Below are 21275 nucleotides of genomic sequence, written 5' to 3' on the forward strand. Positions count from 1 at the left end.
CCAAGCTTGATAACCTGATTTGATCCTAAGAAGCCATATGGTAGAAGGAGAGAACAAACTTCTACAAGTTGCCCTCTGTGTGCCATGACAGGCCATGGCATGTGAGTCACGCACACACATGAAATTATAAGTACATCAATGTAACATGAAATTTCAGAATCTACATGAAGTTGTTTCTCCTCTTTCCCTCTCTCCTTCTCTTTCCCCTTCTTCTTTGTGAGACAGGTTTAGTTCAAGGCTGGCCTTGAACTTCTCATCCTCTTGCCTCAGCCTCCTGAGAGGATTATAGGCTTGAGCCACTAAGCATGACTTCCTTCCAGATCCATATATGGTCAAATATGTGAAATCTGTGGCCTATATGCATGTAGAAACCAGCTTAAACTTATCTGGAGGAGAGAGTTAGTTATAAATGTGAATGAATGGATAAACAGATGGACTCAAGCTAAGAGAAGACCAGCCACCTGGCTGGGTTTTATAAGGATGGAGAGAAACTCAAAACAAAAGAGAAGAATCCATCCTTGTGAGGTTCTAAGATGTGATAGGCCCATTAATCAAGGGCTTCACTTAAAGGTTGTGTGTGTGTGTGTGTGTGTGTGTGTGTGTGTACTGGGACTTGGGGCTCACTAATATGGCTGAACTGTCTGGTTAGCCAGCCCCAGGGTCCTCTTGCCTCTACTTCCTCAGCACCAGGATTGGCCTGCCACATCAAGGGTTTTATGCGAATGTGGGGATTGAACTCTGGTCCTCATCTTCTCTTCCCTGATCCGCCCTTATCATTTCCTCTTTCACCTATCTCTACCATCTCTAGAAGGCGGGTTGATTTATTAGTCCCATTTTACAGATGGGAAAATTTGAGAGATTAGAAACTGCAGAATGCTGATGACGTCAAAATGCATTCAGGGACTCCCAACTCATCTCTGTGCTCCGTCCAGAATCCCACACTAGCACATAAGGCAGGAAATTGGCATTTCTTGGGTTCCTCAGCAGCAAAGATGAAAACCACAGAGTAGCAGACAAATTGTTCCTCTCTTCCTGGCTGGGAGAGCCATTAAATCATTCATAATGTATGTGCTGCTGCCCTCTGCTGGCAGCCTCCAGCATCTACATTGTCTTTGCTAGCCTTGTGAAGGAGAAACTGCTGGCTGAAGTGGAGGCTGTGGGAGATGGACCTTGCTCACCCGGCTTCCCTGGGAATAAACCTTTCATCCTTTGAGGCCCCTCTTCTTTTGCATTTGATTTCGCCTGTCTGCAGATGTGGAAAGAAGGATGAGACTTCACCAGACTACCTAGATCTGCATGGTAGTCTCTTGCAGGGGCATACTGTGATTCCAGCATTTAACACTGTCTAGTGTCTCAACCCAAACAATTCCAAGTAGGTGACAAAGTCAGGTCTGACTGTCCACAGGTCGTGGGATGCAGGGCATCCAGGTCACTGAGTATGTGTGTGTGTGACTTAGACACAGGGAACCACAGGAGTTCTGTGTTGCCTGGGCCAAGATATCTGCCACACGCATAGACATCCGGTGTGTCCTGATTTGTCATCTGGGTGGATTGTTAGCTCTCTGCTTCACTTTGTTTCCTTTTCCTGAAAAAATTGGGGCAGGGGGTTGGGGACGGGCGCCCCCTATGCTGGGGTTGGGGGCGGGAACAACTCATTTCTGACTGTTGGGGAACAAAAAAAATTAAAAGAAAGCCAAAATTGTTGTCATGACAATGGCGAGCTCATTTCGCTCAGACGTCAGGGTCCTTGGCCTGCACCCACCACCCTGCTCCCCTGCACAGTCCTCTAATTCAATGGACCTGATGAATAACTCCCAGGCACAAAAGACCCTTTCAGGCTATCCCCAGTCATTATAGAGGGGCCTCGCCTAACTGTCGCAGCCCACTCCTTGTTTGTAGGTCTGCCTCTAAATTTGGTTATTCACAACCTTGATCATTCAATATTATTGCCTAACTGTGATCATTGTCTAATTATCCTAATAATACCTATTAAATAATTCTCATTAAATCACTTGAATGGGAGCAGCAGAGGCCAGCTCAAATAAAACTTAACCCAATAAAGCATTGGTCATTCGCTGAGCAGCAAGGCAATCTCTTCAAGGGACTATATAGACTATCGAACCACAGAGGGATATGCCCATTTCCAACTGTATGTTAGCAAGTCTTCATTTTGATGGCCTGGTTAATAAAGTTTCCTCTTGGTTTCCTCTGAGGCTGGTCTCTGTGACCTGACTTTTATTTATTTATTTATTTATTTATGTATTTATTTATCTCCAGACCCTTGTTGGTTTCCATCTGTCACCTTCACAAGGACATCCAGTGAGAAATTACCTATAAACCTAACAGGGTAGTTAGTTTACTGGGGATAGAAAGGGAACAAACAGAATCCATATTTTGGCTGGTCAGATTCGCCTTTGACAACACTGAAAGCTGGCCTCCTTTCTGTAGGCATGGCTCCAAATAGCTTCCCTTTGGAGACTGGAGGAGATACTCAGAACAAGCTTTAAATATCTGCTGTTTATAATTTAAAGTTTCTGGCTGTGAATGGGTATTTTCTTTAAAGTGTCTTGTGTGGACAAGAATGTTCTGTAGAATATTGGTAGCGTTTGTTGACTGTCTTCATGTATGGACTGGCACTTGAATTCTCAAAATGACCTGGCACTGTGAAGGTTAGCTCACTTTTCTGGTGAGGGATCTATGAGGTTGAGTGAGTGATTTTCCAAGGACTTTGTCCACCCAAAAGAGGTAGCATGAAACCCCAGACCTCATCAAAAGCCCTAGGCAAGCACTAGACCAAGTCACATCCCTACATTACTCAGTTTTCATGATGGGAAACAAATTTAAATACACAGTTCATGTGTATGTGAGGGGGGAAAAAGTATTGTGTGTGTGTCTGTGTGTGTCTGTGTGTATGTAAGCCAGAAGTCAACAGTGGACCTCTTTCCTCAGGTGCTGTCTACCTTGGGTTTGAGCCTAGAGATCGCCAGTTAGACCTAGAGCCTAGGCCGGCAGGTCAGTGAGCCCCAGGGATTTGTCTGAGATTGTAAGTGTGAGCCACCACACCTGGTGAGTTCTGGGGACCAAACTCAGGTTCTCACTCCTGCACCACAAGCACTTTGCCGGCCGAGGAACCTCTCTGGCCCAGTACAGGCTCTGTGACATCTGCAAGTCACGGTTCCTACTGTGCCCCATATCAGCAATGCTTTAGTAACAGCAGGGAAGATGCACCCCCTTTGCTGGCTTCTTCTTTTCATCTCCAGGTGGCTCACTGCAATAAGAGGTTCCTAGAGATGAGGATTAGCGCTTCCTTGATTTGGAATATTACTATACAAAACACCAATCAAGGGTAGTTCACTCCACCAGAATTTCTAAGTGTGTCTGGAGAGACATCAGTGACTCCATCTAAGCAGGAAGGAACAGTCATCATTGTAGCAAACAGAGTCTGCTCCAGTTGATCCATTACAGGCTCTCTGCACAAGGAAATCTATTTGTGATCCAGAAGAAAAGGAACACATTGTGTTCTGGATTCTGTTCCACTGTAGGCCCTTGCCTAGGGCTTTTTTGAGAAATTGGTTGTGTGTGTGTTTGTGTGTGTGTTATGTATGCTCCTGCACTTGTATGCTTGTGCATATGGAAGCCAGAAGTTGATGTTGTGTCTCTTCCTAGATCACTTCTCACTTCATTTTTTGAGTCAAGATCTCTCATTGAACCTGGAGCTTATTGTTTTAGCTACACCAGTTGGCCAACAAGGTCCTGGGGTCATCCTGCCTCAGCCTCAGCAGAACTAGGATTATAGATATGAGTTGCTGTGCCCAGATTACATGGATGCTGGGGACTTGAACCCAGATCCTCATGCTTACACAGCAAGCAGTTTACCCAATGAGCCATTCCCCTAGAAACCAGGATTTGAACTCATGGGCTTTACTTCATAACAAATATTGTTTGAACTTCATCACAAATATTCCTCCTGGATTTGTCTCATCCTCTGAGTTTTGAAGATGATTCATGCAGAGAGAAAGTGGCAGAGGATTCCCAGGGGGAGTTTCAGACCAAGCCAGCAGTTTCATGTTTCAAGTGTGAGGCATGGGACTGGAGAGCTAACTCATCAGTTAAGAGCTGTTGCTGCTCTTCCAAATGACAAGGGTTTGATTCCGTGCATCCATGGGGCCCCTAGCAACCATCTGCAATTCCAAGTCCAGGGAATCTGAGGCCCTTTTCTGGCCTCTGTGGGCACTGTATTCAGTGGTATACAGATATATATGCAGGCAAAACACCCATACACATAAAGTAAAAATAAATACATCGTTTTTTTTAAAGCATCAGGCAGTAGATTTAGTGGCATCTGTTCGTGCTGATCTACCCCCTGCAGGTGATGTGTCCACCCCACCATTCAAGGCCAGTGCTACTCACAGACTCTAGATCCAGACCCACCAACTCTACCTGCTTCTCCTCTCAGCACCTTCTCCAGCTTCACACCCTGGATCGCCAATGTCCTCTGCCGCTCCTCCACCTCCTCAAGCTGTCTCTGGATGGCCTGTGAGACCAAGAGCACATGATGTGAGGGAGTTCTGTAGATGTGGAAGCCTAAGAGGGAGGCTGAGCCTGCTACTAGCTGTCACCTGAGCTGTGATTGCCCTGATTCACTTGGCAGAGAGGCTGAAGCTCCTCAGCGTTGGAGCCTGTTGCCTTTGTCCTCAGGATTGAGCCACAGAGCACAGCATCTGTGTATGTGCACAAAGGAGTCAAAACTGCCCAACACACTGGAGTCCTAGGTGAGAGGCTCCTGCCCTGGCTAGAGGTCCTCATGAGTCCTGAGTACTGACCATGGGCTCGGTAGCCAGGGCTGTCCTCAGCCCAGGCTAGGAGGCTCAGGGTCTATTTTGCAGGAAGGAGTCCCTGGTGCCTTGAAAAGGGAAACCGGGGCCCACTCGGGGATCAATGTACCTTTTTAGATCTTGTATCCCATCTTAGCTACAAATGGCACCTGCCCTTGTCTTGTACCAGTGGTTGAGGCCCCGGGTGCTGCCATGACAGAGCGCCTGCAGATCTGATATGATCCAGTTATGAAGGCAGAATACCAGGTGCTGAACTCATAAGGATCACAGCTCACACTCTATGGACCCCTAAGCACTTGCTAAGTTTGGGGTTATGCTTGGTTTGGGGAGGGCATGTTTGCTTTCCCTACGAGCTGTTACTCTCTTGTAGTCTCTTAGGAAGGAAAGTTAAGCAAGGTTAGTATTTAATTATTTAGTAAACTTTGTTCAACTCCACCAGCCTTCTGTGTTTTCAAGCCCCGGGCTACCCAGGACACAGCACAGCCTTTGGCAGGAGAGACCTTACACATAGCTGAACAGGAAGAGTAAAGAAACCATGGACCATCTGGGCAGGTGGTGCAGCTCTGCTTCTGTTTCCTCCTAACTCCCGTCCTTCTAAATTTCCCCTGGAAACCTAGGTATCCCCAGCACCAAGAGACCCACTCAGGAACCTGAGCAGCCACCTGGTACTTTCTGCCCCAACTATGAGTCTTTAAGCCCCCCAAAATAGATGGGGATTCTGTTGATAACAGAACTCTCCTCTGTGGATCTTGAAAGAGGATTGTATCTTGATAAAGCCACCTCTCTTGCTGGTAAGGCATAGAGTCACTAAGGAAAGGAGACAGATTTTATGATGGATCACTGTTCACTGTGTAGTTACAGCTGTGATGTTGTTCTAGAAAAAGAATGAATTGCTCCTAAATTCATAGGTTGAGAGTCTAACTCCCAGGGTGATTATTTTATAGACGAGGTGTTTTAGGAGAGCACTGAGGTTATAAGGGTAGGGAGACCTGATCTAACAGGTCTCCTGTGTGTATGAGTGGAGGGAGCTCTCCTGGATCCCCTCTCCTCACACTTCCAAAAGACCATGCGAGGATGTAGTAGGTAGGTGCTGCCTCCCAGCCAAGACATAGGCCTTGGCAGACCCCCAGTCTGATGCACTTTGCTTGATCTGGGGTTTTTAACACCCAGAAAAGAAATATCAGTTGTTTGGGATGCCCAGGCTACAGCCTGTGGCCGTGGAAGCCAGAGCAGGAAAACGCAGTGCTCGTTCTCCAGGATCCCACATATTACAGCCTGGATTCCCAGCTGAGGGTGCAACCCAGGAGCAGTGAAGCTTTTAGAAAGTGGGACCTGACAGAAGGAAGCTGTGCCACTGGGGGGTGTGAGCCCTTGAAGGGGATACGAGGAACTCCCTGCTCTCTCACACTCTCTGCTTCTGGAGCCTCGACGCAAACTCCACTCCATACTCCCTGCCATGATATAGTCTCCCCACAGGCCCAAAGCAGAATGGGGTTAGCTGACCGTGGACTAATACGACTGACCGTATAAATCCAAACAAACCTCTCCCGTTTTAAAGTCAACTGTCTTGGGCATTTTGTTACAGTAACAGAAAGCGGACTAGTGTACAGGACTACAGGCCAGATAAAGGGCACAGTGGTGGAAGTAACTGAATGTTACATGGATTAACAGGCATGCTTGTTCTAAATCCTTATATGCTAATGTGCAACTGTTCCTCAAACTAGACTCAGAGTCCCTGGCAGAGGGAGACAATGTTGACAGTGTCTGCTTCGTTTTATTCATTTGTGACAGAGTCAGACAGATCAGTGTGGGCAGAAATGCTTCGAGTAAAATCATGAAGTTAGGAAGTTCTAGGCACTTAGGCTGTGAACTAATCCTGAAACAGAGTCAGACCCCAGCAGCTGTCAACTCAGCAGAGACTCAGTCAGGGAGCTGGAAAATGACTTCTGTCCTCATTGAGGACAGACTGAGGTCACTGCTTTGGGGAATAAAGGCTCATGAAGATGGCCAAGGCCACGCACTAGCCTCACTTTGCAGGATACAAACCTGTGGATGAAAGGTGACTCAGATGGGCCTCCTCATGCCAGAGCCCTACTGGGGATGGGGCCAGGAATATCAGAATGGTCACACTCCTGGTTCTCAGAGAAAGGAGCAGGCCTATCCCTTGCCTATCTCCCCAAGTGCAGGATGACTTCAGAAATACTTTCCTACTCAGACCCTGGGGCTCCCACCCATAGCCTGGGGCTCCCACCCATATTCCATGTTTGCTTCCTGACCTGAGCCTTATGGAGTCTTTTCAATTCTTCTTGCTTAGCTGACTGCTTCTCCAGCTTCCTCCTTCTTCTGGGTATCTTCTCCTATACAAACCAAGAGAGAAGAAAATAATGACTAAGACAAGAATGATTACCATTTATCCACCTTCACCATAGCCTTTTGCCCTCGTCACACATGGCTCCTAGCTACTGCTGAGCTTCTGGCATCCAATGGCACTCTCTGTACTGATGACAATGACCTGTGTCTGTACCATGTGAAACATGAATGCCCCTATCCATATGTGGTATTGGGGTTAAGCTGTGAATAAAAAATGAAGTTAAAATTCCATTTAACTTAAAAAAAAGATTTATTTATTATTATATATAAGTACACTGTAGCTGTCTTCAGACACACCAATAGAAGGTGTCAGATCTCATTACAGATGGTTGTGAGACATCATGTGGTTGCTGGGATTTGAACTCAGGACCTTTGGAAGAGCAGTCAGTGCTCTTAACTACTGAGCCATCTCTCCAGCCCCATCCGTTTAACTTTTGCATCACAGTTGCCAGCAGCTGCAGCAGCAGTAGTATTATCTTTATTGAGACACAGTTTCACAGTATAGACCTGACTTGGAACTTACTATGTAGGACCAGGCTATTTTTGACTCAGAGATCTACCTGCCTTTGTCTCCCAAGTGTTCCATCTCAGGGATGAAATCTGTTCTAGAATTTCTAGAATCCTTTAGATGTTTGGGAGGAAACCTTGGCTTTTAGGGTCTACAACACGGATCTCTCATCTTTGTTTCCAGAGATAACATGGGGGGCCCTCTAATATCAGAGAGGATCTTTAGAGAAAGTCTGGACCAGGGTGAGAGGTACTGGGTCTCATGGATGAGTTCTGCCCTGAGCTGATCTCACTCAGCCCACATGGAGATCCGGGTTGTTTATTTTACAAGCATCTCAGCAGCATCCATCACATGACCCCACGTTGTAAATTCTAGCATTTGTAGAGTGCTGGGTGCCAGACCACGAACTAATTACTTCATGGTGTCTCCTTTATTCCTCAGATGGTACATCCTTACAAATATGGACATCCAAATTCAGAAAGACAACCTGCCCAAATTGAAACAATTAGTAATGGACAGAGTTCTGAACTGAGCCCAGGTGAATATTTCTTCATAGGCAATACTGCCTTTCTTTACGCCACACCACGTCATGTACTGGCAATCAAGGACGCCCACTTTGTGGTCCTATAGTCCTACAGTAGTGTCATTGTCCTCGAAATGGAGACAATTGAATGCAAATTCTGGTGTTCCGATTAATTTTTGGTCAACTTGATGCATGCTGGGACATCTGGGAAGAGGAAACCTCAATTGAGAAAACGCTTCCAACAGATGCTCTGTAGGAGAGTCCGGAAGACATCTTCTTGATTGATGATTGACATAGGATAGGGTTCAGCTAGCTCACTGTGGGCAGACCCACTCCTCGGCAGCTGGTACTGGGTTGCGTAAAATAATGGGCTGATCGAGCCACGGAGAGCAAGCCAGTGAGCAGCATTCCTCCATAGCCTCTGCTTCAGTTCAGGTTGCTGCTTTTAGCTCTTGTCTCGACTGCCTTTCACGATGGACTGTAAGCTATAAGCTGAAACAAACCCTTTTTCCCCCAGGTTGGTTTTGGCCATGGTGTTCATCACAGCAAACTAGGACATCTGGAGAAGGGTAGACCACATCAGTTCTGTGCAGACTTCCAGAAGCAGACCCCTCCTCACAGGGTTCAGCTCAGTGGCAGAGTGCTTGCTGAGCGTGTGTGAGGTCCTGGATTTGATCCTCTGTGCACGTGTGCATGGGGATAGAAAGTCATTGTTATTTTCAATTTAAAGCATGTTCTAGCAAATACTGAGGTACCTTTATACATGGGTTCTTTTATTCACTGCACAGGGTGTTGTAGGAAGTCAAGGAAAGAAGATAAGGGCTGGGCAAGAAGAGAGCCAGCACAGGAGGGGGTTGGGGAAGAACCAAGGATCAGCTGCCATAACTCCTATCTTCAGCATCCTGCCTCCGGCTTCCTGTGCATCTGAACAGGCTGTTGTGACCCTTGGCTGGAGACACATCTGAATGCAACCAACCAATCAACCAACCAGAGAACCCAGAGGCCAAACACCTTCCTTCCCACTTGAAGACTTTCTGGAAGAGTGGGGCCCATCAGGAGGTGGCATGGTCATGCTTTACCACTGGTCACTCTGAAGTGACAACTGGCCATGTGCTAGGCCAGCGAGACGACAAGGAGCCGCTTGTGAGGTTCTTTTGGGACATTCCGGCCTTGCTGCTTCCACAGGCCAGCAAGGCAGCTTATTCTTTCTCCATGAGAGTAAAGAATATGGAGGCTGCGATCTGTCTCATTTGAATATAGAATTAACCCAGGGTCATTTGAGGGGATGAGGGGCAGTAAGAAGCCCCCAGAAGTCAAGGTAACCTAATTCAGATTTAAATCATTTCTCGTGAGGATTCAATTAACTCAAGAAGCCCACAGTAAAAGAAATTCTGGTCCTCCTGTGTGTGTGTGTGTGTGTGTGTGTGTGTGTGTGTGTGTGTACGCTCACTTGCTCACATGCACCTTAGAGAGCTAGAGAACCTCACTCTGCCCCTTGACTTAAACTGAAGCCAAAGCTTCCCTGGCTAGATATGGAAAAGTGGAGTAAGGATGAATAAATGTGTTTCTTCTCTTCTTTCACTAGTCCTCTCTGCTCCAAAACTATAAACAGCAGCAGGACCGTGAGCTGCTCCGCAATCCACCCCAGAAGCGTGTGAGGACCAGCTCTTCAACATCCATTCCTCCTAGTCCGAGGGGACGAACTCCAGTCCCAAGTTGAGAAAACAACAGCGGGCTTCTGTGGCAAACGCGTCTCTGTGTATTAGATATATAGACACATCAACAGACACACAGCGTTGTGTTTTCTCTACATTGGTAGGAGAGACTTAGAAAGTGCTCTCCAGACATATTAGCATCCACTAAGCAAAGGTGGTGGCTGTCTTCCCGGTGGCATGCAGGCTGTTCTGTCCACAGTAGGTGTGCTGGTGCGTCCGCGTCTCTGTGCAACTGCATGCTTCATTTCATAGCTTTGAATAGAATAAACATAACATTTTCCATGCAATCTGCCTCTAGTGCTTCTTAAATGAAGTTGTGCTTCCCTTGGGGAAATACACATCTGCTTGTTGAAATTTTCAATGGTTTGCTTATTGGACCACATATTAAACCCACTTTAAGCACTGCATTTGCCAAATGGTTTTAAGTCAATATGTCTTCTTTTTTCCCTTCCCTGATGTGTGCTGAGGTTTTTGTCTTTAAGAAGACAAATCTTGGGGGGGGGGGGTTCCAGACATAAAGGAGTGTACTCGTCAGATGCAGCGTGGCCTGATCCTCCTGAGGGCTTCTGCAGCTGGAGCCCACATTGGCTCTGAAACCTGGATGGGTAAGGAGCCCCAGCTAGTGAAGGCACTGTATGGTGTTGCAAGTGATGGTACCTTTATCCTTAAGGAAAGCTGGGAGTCGGCTTCTTCCTCTGCGGAGGACGAGGTGGGAGAAGAGGTGGCTTCTGTCACTGGAGCTACGGGGTCTGAAACAAGAACCAGAGAACTCACCAAACTGCTGCCTCCTTCTCCTCCTTCCAGCCTCACAGCTGCCTCCTCCTCCCTCACCCCATTTGCTTCCTGCCGCCCACCCCTCATTGCACCTGCCAGGAGCTTGGGAAAGCAGTACCTCAGGGCCACTGAAAAGTTGGCCCTCCACGTTAATTACATTTCTGGATTCCTGCCAAGAGCTCTGCCTGGGCTCTTCTCACATTCAAAACAAAGCAAAGCAAAACAAAACAAAACAAGGTATTATGCAGAAATCAAGGAAGTCCTTAAACACCCTTTACTGGGGCAGGATCCTTGCTTACATTGCTTTTGAATCCAAAATCTATTATGAAAATGCATATCTGAAGTTAGCTGGGTTACCTAACCGATGGGGTAAGGTTTGTTCTGCCGAGTAATTGAATGCAAAAAAAAAAAAAAAAAAAAAAAGTCAGAGCCAGCTCTTAAACAAATCGCCCTTCTGCGGCCCACAGCATCTGGCACCCATTTTTACTACACGACATCTGCTCAGTGTAAAAGAGCTGGCGTCAGAATGTCTGGTCATAGAAAAAAAAATCCCAAATGTAATCAGAAGCAAAAGGACCCTAAGCCTAAGGATTTTATCACATAGCCTCATGCAACATAAATATTTCATTAATTATGGCTAAACAAATGCCACTTTTATTTTCCCAACTTGCAGATATTATCACATCATGGAAGGGATGATTCAAATGCCAGGAAAAAGCAGTTTAAGATAGGGACGGCCCAACAAAGCAGGGCCTGTGGGGCAGCTAAAACTGAGGAGCCATGCCAAGCTCCAAACATGAACTGGATGGCCCAGCACTGAAACGCGCCCATGTTGACCAAACACCTTTTTGTGATCTGGCTGGGAACCAGGTGTGGTGGGGGCTTCCAGGTGCCACAGGAGACTTTCGGTTTTCCCAGCAAGAACATCTGCCCCTGCACAAACACCTGATGGAGTTTATGTTAATACCAGGATTAACCCGTGCTGCTCGCTACACAGCAGAACCAGCTAGAGCTTAGTCATGGGAAGGGATGCGGCAGTGGCAGCTTGTGTCTGCATAGAACTGTGGGGTGGGTGGGGAGAAAGGAGGGAAGTAATTTCAAGTCAGCTAACATCCTCTCCAGCCTCCCTATAATTTTCAACTATTCACCCCAGTGGGAGCAGCCAAGTGTTACAAAATAAGGGTAATTTTAACCTCCAGCAACACATTTACATACGCTGTTATTCAGAGCAAAATAATACAAAACATGCATCTTACAACTCAGCCTCTCAGGGGAGGGAGTTTGCTGTTTTCCACTTTAATTTGCCAGATGGGAAAGCTCAGGTAAAGATAGAATCGGAGAGTGGCATCACGGCAGGAGGAGGCTGGGTTCTCTTTGGGCAGAGATGCATCTTTGCTTCCAGCCACTAAATTACGGGGGTGGGGGTGGGGGTGGGGCCAGAGCCACTGAGTGCTCCCTGAGTGTAGGAGCTCGAGGAACTGACTTGATACCCTGCTGCCATGATTCCTATGTGCAGAGTTACCATGGAAGAGCAAAGACAATCAGTCCAAGCTCCGAATGGTACCTGGTGTATGAGTGGTAGCTATTGGGAATGGTTTTGCTGTGACCAAATATCTGATACGGAGCCACTTAAGGGCTGGAGATCAGCTGACATAGCATTTGTTTAGCATGCAGGATCCCCAGCACTGTCCTTGAGAGTGTGTGTGTGTGTGTGTCGGGGGGGGGGGGAGTATAGGACGACCACAGTTCAAGGTCATTTTTGGCTACACAGGGGTGGGGTGGTGAAGTGGTGGTGGTGTTTGAAGTCAGTCCAGATGAGAGTACCTCAAAAAAAAAGAAAGAAAGAAAGAAAGAAAGAAAAGGAAAGAAAAGAAAAGGAAAGAAAAAAAGAAAAAGCAATTTGAGGGAAGAAGGATTGTTTTGGCTGACAGTTTGAGGATACTATCCATCGTGGCAAGAAAGGTGTGTTGTGGAAGGCTGCTCGCTCTCTCACCTTTGAGTGTGTCGGGAGCAGAGAGAGATGAACGCTGTCACACACTCCTTGTTAGTCCCTTTCAGCTCTCTAGCTCAGCCCACTGACAGTCCGCATTCAGGGTAGGTCTTTGTTCCTTAGCATGACCCTCTCTAGAAACATCCTTGTAGGTGACCCAAAGGTGTGTCTCCTTGGCGGTTCTACACCTAGTCAAGTTGACTATGAACCCTTAGTGTCATAATTGTCTTCACCGCCTTCATTGTTATCACCCACCCAGCGATGCTTTCATGTTGCTAAAACTGCCTAATTGACCTTTATTTATGGGAGACATGCAAGTGCCGAGTTGCAACTTTCCTAGTTTCAAAAAGTAAAGAACGGATGCTAACCATAACCATAACGTTACCTCTTCCACCTCATAGTTTAATGCCATCAAGTCTCTCCTCTGTCATTAGAGTGCCAACTATGCTGAAGTTCACTTTTCATTTGTGATTTTATGTTTGAGTGACTGACTTTGGAGTTGACCTCCCCCCAGAAAGCAGGAGAATTCAGGACAAAATATGCAAAGCATCTTTTCCCAGATATTAACCACCAGGCAGCAGAGAAGAATGTAAAAGATAAAGAGTAGAAACCCACACAGGAAGTCCAATGGCCGCCAAGGCTTTCTGCCCTGAGGTCCTTTCCTAACCACAGACAAAAAGGAAGAACCAAACAGTCCATAGTAGGTTCACTGAGTTGAAAGGCAGTTTAGAGTTTGGTCAGGCAGAGGCAGCAGCACTGTGTAAGATGGAGCCCTGGAGAGGAGGGAATGCTGGGAAATAACTTTAGAAATCAGTGTAAAAGTGCATGTGTGGCTTAACGGGAATCCAAAGATCCGAAAAAGAAGCCTCCTGGTTGGGGGTGGGGATGGAACTGCAGAGCCGTGGCCCGCTCAACGGTCTCTAGAGCAGTGGTTCTCAACCTTCCTAATGCTGTGACCCTTCAATACCGTTCACATGTTGTGGTGACCTCAACTGTAAAGTTATTTCATTGCTACTTCCTAGCTGTAATTTTGCTACTGTTATAAATTGCAATGTAAATATTTTTGAAGATAAAGAGCTGACCAAGGGGCCATGACCCACAGGTTGAGAACCACTGCTCTAATGCTTTCACAGAGGGGCAATGTTCAGATTGTCCTTTGAGGAGCACACATACTTGGGTGCTAGTAGAGACCACAGGGAACTTTGACTTTATTACCAGGGATAGACTAGTGGTAGAGTAACACGTATCATAGACACACCTAGGAAACATAAAGGTAAGCCTTGGAAGGAACACAGTGATTTTAACATTATTTACTGCTTTTTGATCATTCCTTATTCCTCATTTAACATTAAAAAATTAAAACCTCCTAAGCACTTTTCAGTATAATGTTCATAAAAGCTATCAGTCGGTAAACGATGACTAGGTACACACACACACACACACACACACAGAGAGAGAGAGAGAGAGAGAGAGAGAGAGAGAGAGAGAGAGAGAGAGAGAGGCACACACGTTAGTCTGATAAGCAAGAGAAAAATTCATCAATAAAAACAGACCCAGAAATGACTGATATAGGAAAATTAACAGTCAAGTATTTAAAATTATCATAAACATGCTGAATAAGTTTAGAAAGTATTCTACCAAACAACACTGAGAATTAATAATTTAGCAAAGTAGTAGTATATAAAATTAACATTGCTACGGTTGACTTTTTTCCCTCTTTTCTTCCTTTCATTTTTTTCTCTCCCCTCCTCTTCCCTTGCCTTACTTACCCTTCCTCCTTTCCCTCCCTCTTTTCCCTCCTCCCTCCTTTCCCTCTCTCTTGTCCCTCCTTCCCTCCTCAGCCTCCCTCCCTTCCTTCCTTTGGCTTAGTGCTGAGAATTGAGCCCAAGGAATTTTACACGTTCAGCTTGAGTTCTATTGCAGGGCCACATCCTCAGCTCCAGTCAGGAGCATTCTGTCAAGTCACATGGAACAATATGAAAGAAATTACAGAACCTCACTCATAGACATGGAGAATCTAATCAAATGCAGGTCACCAGGGGAGATGTTCAAAGGATAGGAAATTTCAGTTCAATAGAATCAATATTAAGAGATCTATTAGGCCGGGCGTGGTGGCACATGCCTTTAATCCCAGCACTTGGGAGGCAGAGGCAGGTGAATTTCTGAGTTCGAGGCTAGCCTGCTCTACAGAGTGAGTTCCAGGACAGCCAGGGCTACAGAAAAAACAAAACAAAAAACAAAAACAAAAACAAAACAAACAAACAAAAAAACTAAAAGAGATCTATTATATAGTATGGTGACTGTTAGTGTTTGAATGGGCCTATAGGCCCATGTGTTTGCACAGTTGTTTTGGAATCTCTAGGAGATGGAGGCTATTTGGATGAAAAGTGCTACTGTGGGCACAGTTTCTGGCTCAGTGACTGTTTCTTGCCTGTTGACATGATGCAAATCATGACCCCATGACCCCATGACCTGGCTAGGAGCTGCTCTGACAACCGTGTATTCCCTGCCAGGGGAGTTCAGTAAACACAGCAAGCATGAGAACCTGAGCTTGTATCTCCAGAACTCACATAAAGCCAGGTCTATACATCTGTAATCTCTGCGCTTCCACTGTGAGATGGGAGGCAGAAACAAGAGAAGCCATGGAGGTTTGAAGGCCAGCTAGCCTGGTGTACACAGCCTGAAGAACCACAAAACAGAGATCCTAGGGCTGGAGAGAAGACTCAGCAGTTAAGGGCACTGGTTGCTCTTCCAGAGGACTTGGGTTCAGTTTTTAGCACCCATGTGGCAGCTCACAACTCCAGTTCTATAACATCTGACATCTGCATGTACTTGGTCCATATACATACATGCAAGCAAAACACCTACACACATAAAATAAAATTAAAATCCCCAAGATGACTCTGTTTTAAACAAGGTAGAAGATGAGGACCAACCCCCAATGTTGTTCTTTGATCGCCACTTGTGTGCCATGTCACTCACAGGCCCACATTCACATAGATAATCATACATATCACACACACACACACACACACAGGCCGGGCTGGTGGAAGGGAGAATAAGATAATAAATAGAAAAATAATATATTTTTGATTCAAAAGGTTATAGAACCAAAACAATATAAAAATAATTGAAACAACTCTAGGTAGGAGTTAACTAGTGTTAACTCCCCTCTTAGTGACTGATAAAATAATCAAACTAGTTAGTATAAGAGTTCCTACTCTGAGCATTTTTTTAAAATATGTTCTTAAGATTTGTTTTTACTTTTATGTATTTTATGTATGAGTGCTCTGTTGCGTGAACACTCAAATGCCAGAAGAGGGCATCAGATCTCTTTAGCGATGATCATGAACCATCATGTGGGTGGTGGAAATTGAACTCAGAACCTCTGGAAGGGCAGCTAGTGCTCTTAACCACTGAGCCATCTCTCCAACCCGAGCATGATTGAACAAGTGAAACACAACACACTTCAATTTATGGATAGTTCACTCAACAACAAAATCCCATAGAACAAAACCAATCTCCCCACTCCATTGTGTATATATACTACATTTTCTTTATTTATTCATCTGGTGTGTGTGTGTGTGATTGGTTTGGTTTGGCTTTTGAGACAGGGTCTCAGTGTAGCCCAAGCTGGTCTCCACCTCTCAGTTCTCCAGCCTAAGGGCAGAGTGCAGGCATATGGCACCACGTGTGGGTTATCTCCATCTGTTAAGGGGCACCTAGGCTGCCTCTCTAACCGGGCTGTTCTGAATAACCCTGCAGCGTGCGTGGATGTGCAGGGCTGTTGTGATGACTTTGACTGTTTTGGGTGTGTAAGTAGGTGTGGTACACCTGGATCTTACGGTAGCTCCCATTCCACTGTTGAAGGGACCTTCATATTGAGTCCCTCAGGAGCTGAGCTAATTTATAATCCTGTTAATAGTACAGAAGGTCGCTCATGCTTGTCCCAACTCCATTCTCACTGGCCAGCATTTGCAGTTTCCTTGGTGGCTCTGATGACAGTTCTACTGACCAGGGTGAGAGGCAATCACAGTTTTGATTGCATTTCCCTGATGGTTAAATAAGTGGAACATTTTATGCATTTATTGAACATTTATTTTTCTGTCCAGTTCATTTGCACATTTATTGATTAGATTATTTGTTGTTTGGGTGTTTAATGAGTTCTTGATTCTGTTTATGACTCTCCAATCATATGACTGGTTGGCACAGGTTTCTTTGCCTTTTTACTGTTAACAGGTTTTGTTTTTTTAGGTATGCAGAAGCTTTCTAATCAGATGGATAAATCCATGTTTATGAAGATAGATTGCATTCCCAGCTACTTTTTTCTTCATTTTTAAAAAGGATTTATTTGTTTATTACATGTAAGTACACTATAGCTTCTCCAGACACCCCAGAAGAGGGCATCAGATCTCATTTTGGATGGTTGTGAGCCACCATGTGGTTGCTGGGATTTGAACTCAGGACCTTCAGAAGAGCAGTCGGTGCTCCTAACCAGTGAGCCATCTCTCCAGCCATACTTTTCTCTTTATTTCTGATTTTTAAAGATAAAGTCTCACATTGTAGCCCATGCTGCCTCAAACTTACATTCTTTTTGCTTTGGACTTTTGAGTGTTAGGACTATAGACATCACTGCCACACCCAACCACATGCCCTTTAATGTTAAAGCTGATAAATGTATTTCCTATTAAAAATCTATTACAGGAGCTGGAGAGATGGCCCAGTTAAGAGCATCTGTTGCTCTTGCTGAGGATTCAGGTTTGACTCCCAGCACCCACACAATGGCTCACAACCATTTGTAGCTCTAGTTCCAAGGGGACCAGATAGCCTCTTCTGGCCCCTGTTGGTATCAGGCACATACATGGTATACAGATATACATGTAGGTAATACATGCACATGCACAAAATAAAAAATGAATAAATCTAAAATTAAATACATATGTGTAATAAATGACTTTTGTTTTATTTTATTTTGTTTTGTTTGAGACAGGGTTTCTCTGTATAGCTCTGGCTGTCCTGGAACTCACTCTGTAGACCAGGCTAGCCTCGAACTCAGAAATCCGCCTGCCTCTGCCTCCCAAGTGCTGGGATTAAAGGCGTGCGCCACCACCACTCGGCATAAATGACATTTTATGGTGTGATTTTAAAAGAATCCTTATATCCAAGTTACCTTTGCTTATTCCAAACTTGGCTGCAAATAAGTTCTCTTGTTAATTAGGCAGATGTTTGATTAGGATGCAAAGAAGATAAATAATCAATTTCTTGGAAACTGATTTTTTCCCCTAAGAGTTAAAAAAAAATTAAGAGATAAAAAAATATAAAGAAAAAGTTTTCTTTTGAAAACTGAAAGTAATCGGATGACAATTTGTTTAAAGCAATCACGTGAACATTCAACAACAAAAGAAGTCACTGTCTGAGAGACAGCTCAGTGGGTGCGAATGTTGCTTGCTGTGTAAGTGTGAGCACCTGGGTTAAAATCCCCACATCAAAAGCTGCACAGGGCTGCACCCACTACTGCAATCCTGGCATTGTACGGGAGCGGACAGGAGGATCATGGGACTTACTGGCTTCCAGCCTAGATCTAAGTTTAGTGAGAGACGCTGTCTCCAGGGAGTAAGAAGTCAGGGAGGAACAGAGCAGGACACCCAGCAATCTCTTCTAGCCTAGAATGCACATGCATGCACACATCCACATGCATGCACACATCCACATACATGCACATGCACCACACATTCACACAGCCTTAGAAACAAAAAAAGAAATGCCTGGTGTGTGCTTAAACTGTTCTTAAAGAAATACACTAAATTTTGGCAAGGTGCAAAAACATAACATGTTCTGCTTCTTGTGAGATATTTCTGTACTGTTTGATTACTCTGACTCTTTGATATATTAATTAAATAATCAACAACAACCAGCTTCAAATATAAAATGTCTCTATTTTTCATTGGTAATCAAACATACAGAAAAGTGGTTAGTAATTCAAAGAAAACTAAAAGGTACATGTGTAAAAATGTCCAACCAGCAACATCCATATGGTATAAATACATCCACCTATAAATATTTGCATATTTAAAATTATATTGCATATATACTTATAAGTTAAACAGTAAAATAATAGTTCATTAAATTACAACACTGTCATAAAATAGGACATTCTTTCAAATCACATTTATATAGACTCTGGTCATTTATATGATACCTAGAATATAAAGTTGATTTTTAAAAAATATACAATTGTATGTACATCTCAATAAAAATGTTCATATAGTCACACAGAAGGAAACTGGTAGGATTACTAGTTTAACTCTTTCTATAATTTCATTTTTTCTCCAGATTTCTCTTACAAAAATTTCAAGTTTCCTTAAACTTTCTTTCAATTGCATTCATTTGTGTGTGTGCGCACGCGTGTGTGTTTATTGGGGGAGGGAGGCACAGATGTGGCGGTCACAGGACAACTTGCGGGGAGTAGATTTTGTCTCTCCACCTTGTGGGTCCTGGGGATAGAACTCAGGTCCTCAGGCCTGGCAGCAATAGCCTTGAGACCAGCTGAGTCATCTCACCAGTACCAACTGAGATCAGCCGAGCCATCTCACCAGTACCAACTGAGACCAGCTGAGCCATCTCACCAGTACCAACTGAGACCAGCTGAGCCATCTCACCAGTACCAACGTTTCACACTTTTGTCAGAATGAATTGGAGAAGGAAACCAAAAGTGCACAATGTCTGTTGATCCAGTGAGGCCACTGACTGCTGAGCACCAACTCTAGACCACTAGGAAAGTCACTTACGTGCATCTTGCCCTGTGGAAGAAGGATGTGCCACCTGTCCCATGGAGGTGCTGCCAACAGGCTGTACCAACTTCTCCAAGGATGGGACTCTGTTCCCTGGTGGCCCCTTCTCCTTGGGGCTATTAAAGAAGTCCCCAATGTCCTTTCTTTGTTTGCATTCCTGGAGAAAACTCTCAAAGGATTTATCTTTGAGGCCAAGGGAAGAAATAGGTGAGGCTCCTGTCTTTGGACGGTGAGTGGCATCCTGCAAACTCACTTTCTCCAGGAGTGTGGGGACATCTTCAACCTTGCTGTGAGGTGTGGTTGAAAAGAACATCTTGGATGGACGATTAGGTAAACTCCGGCTGCGGAGGATGGGGTTGGGAAGGCTAAGGTCTGAGGCTTGGGCAACCTTAGATGTTGGAGAAGCCAGAGAGAAGAATGCTGACGCCTTCTTGGCCATGTGTCTCCCTGGAGACTGCTGGTCCCCATCTTTACTGGAACCCAGTTTCCGGAGGCTGAACGAACGAGCATGTGGCTGGCCCCTAGGCAAAGTTTTGGACTCTGGCTTCGGGCTGGTCTTCTTTCCAGCTTCAGAGTTGGGGAGCAGAGACCTAAGGATGGCATTTGCTATGAGCTTCAGGGGGGATTTGGGTGGGGGCAACTCTCGCTCCTGAGGTGCCTTGACAGCTGGGGTACGCATCCCCCCCAGGGCCTTTTTCTGGGATAGCAGCTTCTCTTTCACCGCCTGAGAGAGGGTAGAAGAGCAGGTTGGCTTCAGGCTACCACCTCTGCTGTTCTCAGCACTTTCCTGAGAGAGCTGCTCCCCAGTCTTGTGCTCCTGGGTGTAGTCACTCCAGTCTAGCAACTGGGTCTTCTGCTCCTCAGTGAGGACTAATTTCTTTAAGCCCAACTTCCTTTCTTTGGACAGCTCTGGTCCACCTGGCTGTCCCATCCTGGATTCCTCACTCAGGTCTCCAGGGTTCCCTGCAGCACCAAGAGCTAGGTTTTGATTGGGCAAATACTGGTCCTTCCCTGAAATGGGGTGGTGTATGCTTCTGGTGTTTCCAAGAGCCTGTGCTTCCTGGCAGCCCTCTGAAGCTGAGATCTCCTCAGGACTTCTGAGGCTTTCTCTACCGGGCTCCACCAGGCAGTCTTCTGTGCTCTCTAGCATGGGGCTATGAGGCAGATAGAGGGGAATTTCCTTCGCAATCCCGTGAGCCCTGGCACGTCTGAGGTAGATTGGAGTGGGGCTGACATCGCCTCTGGAGATCTGTGGGGAGTGGAGGTTGTAAGCTGGCACCTATGGGAGTGGGCAGAAATATTGGTTACTTAAAGCCTTTGTTTCTATGGGGAAGGGCAAGGTCAATGCACACACCACCTGCCTTCCTCCTCCCACTCTGAGATACTCAAAGTCAGAAGGAAGCTATAGAAAGGTCACTCTTTGGCCCAAGTGGCTAGAACTTGCTGGCATCTATCCACAGTCCCTTACTCAAATCATTCAAGACTCTCTAATCAAAGATCATTCGAGGCTCCAAAAAAAGTGGTTCTCAACCTGTAGGTTACAGCCCCTTGGGAGAATCAACTGACCCTTCCACAGGGGTCACTTAAGAGCAACGAAAACCACAGGTGTTTATGTTACAATTCATAATAGTAGCAAAATTAGTTATGAAGTAGCAATGAAATAATTTTATAGTTGAGGGTCACCACAGCATGAGGGACTGTATTGAAGGGACACCAATTAGGAAGGTTGAGAAACCCTGATTTAGTGAGGCATATGGCCAGTTGGCTTT

General features: G+C 45.4%; 1 protein-coding gene across 2 annotated transcripts in view; it reads right to left on the minus strand.

Moving 5' to 3' along the window:
* Mical2 (microtubule associated monooxygenase, calponin and LIM domain containing 2) overlaps positions 1 to 21275 on the minus strand; it is a 185822-nt gene that overhangs the window by 11638 nt on the left and 152909 nt on the right. For both annotated transcript variants that reach the window (XM_085841396.1, XM_085841395.1), the window contains 4 exons: positions 19504 to 20785; positions 10609 to 10700; positions 7112 to 7192; positions 4441 to 4534 (listed from right to left, as the gene is read on the minus strand). In XM_085841396.1, coding sequence (XP_085697522.1) covers positions 4441 to 4534; positions 7112 to 7192; positions 10609 to 10700; positions 19504 to 20785 — 1549 coding nt within the window. The remainder of the gene's footprint in view (positions 1 to 4440; positions 4535 to 7111; positions 7193 to 10608; positions 10701 to 19503; positions 20786 to 21275) is intronic.

Source organism: Mus caroli, unplaced genomic scaffold (genome assembly GCF_978045245.1).
Source record: "Mus caroli unplaced genomic scaffold, Mus_caroli_1 scaffold_8, whole genome shotgun sequence".
In the NCBI taxonomy this organism is placed as follows: Eukaryota; Metazoa; Chordata; class Mammalia; order Rodentia; family Muridae; genus Mus; species Mus caroli.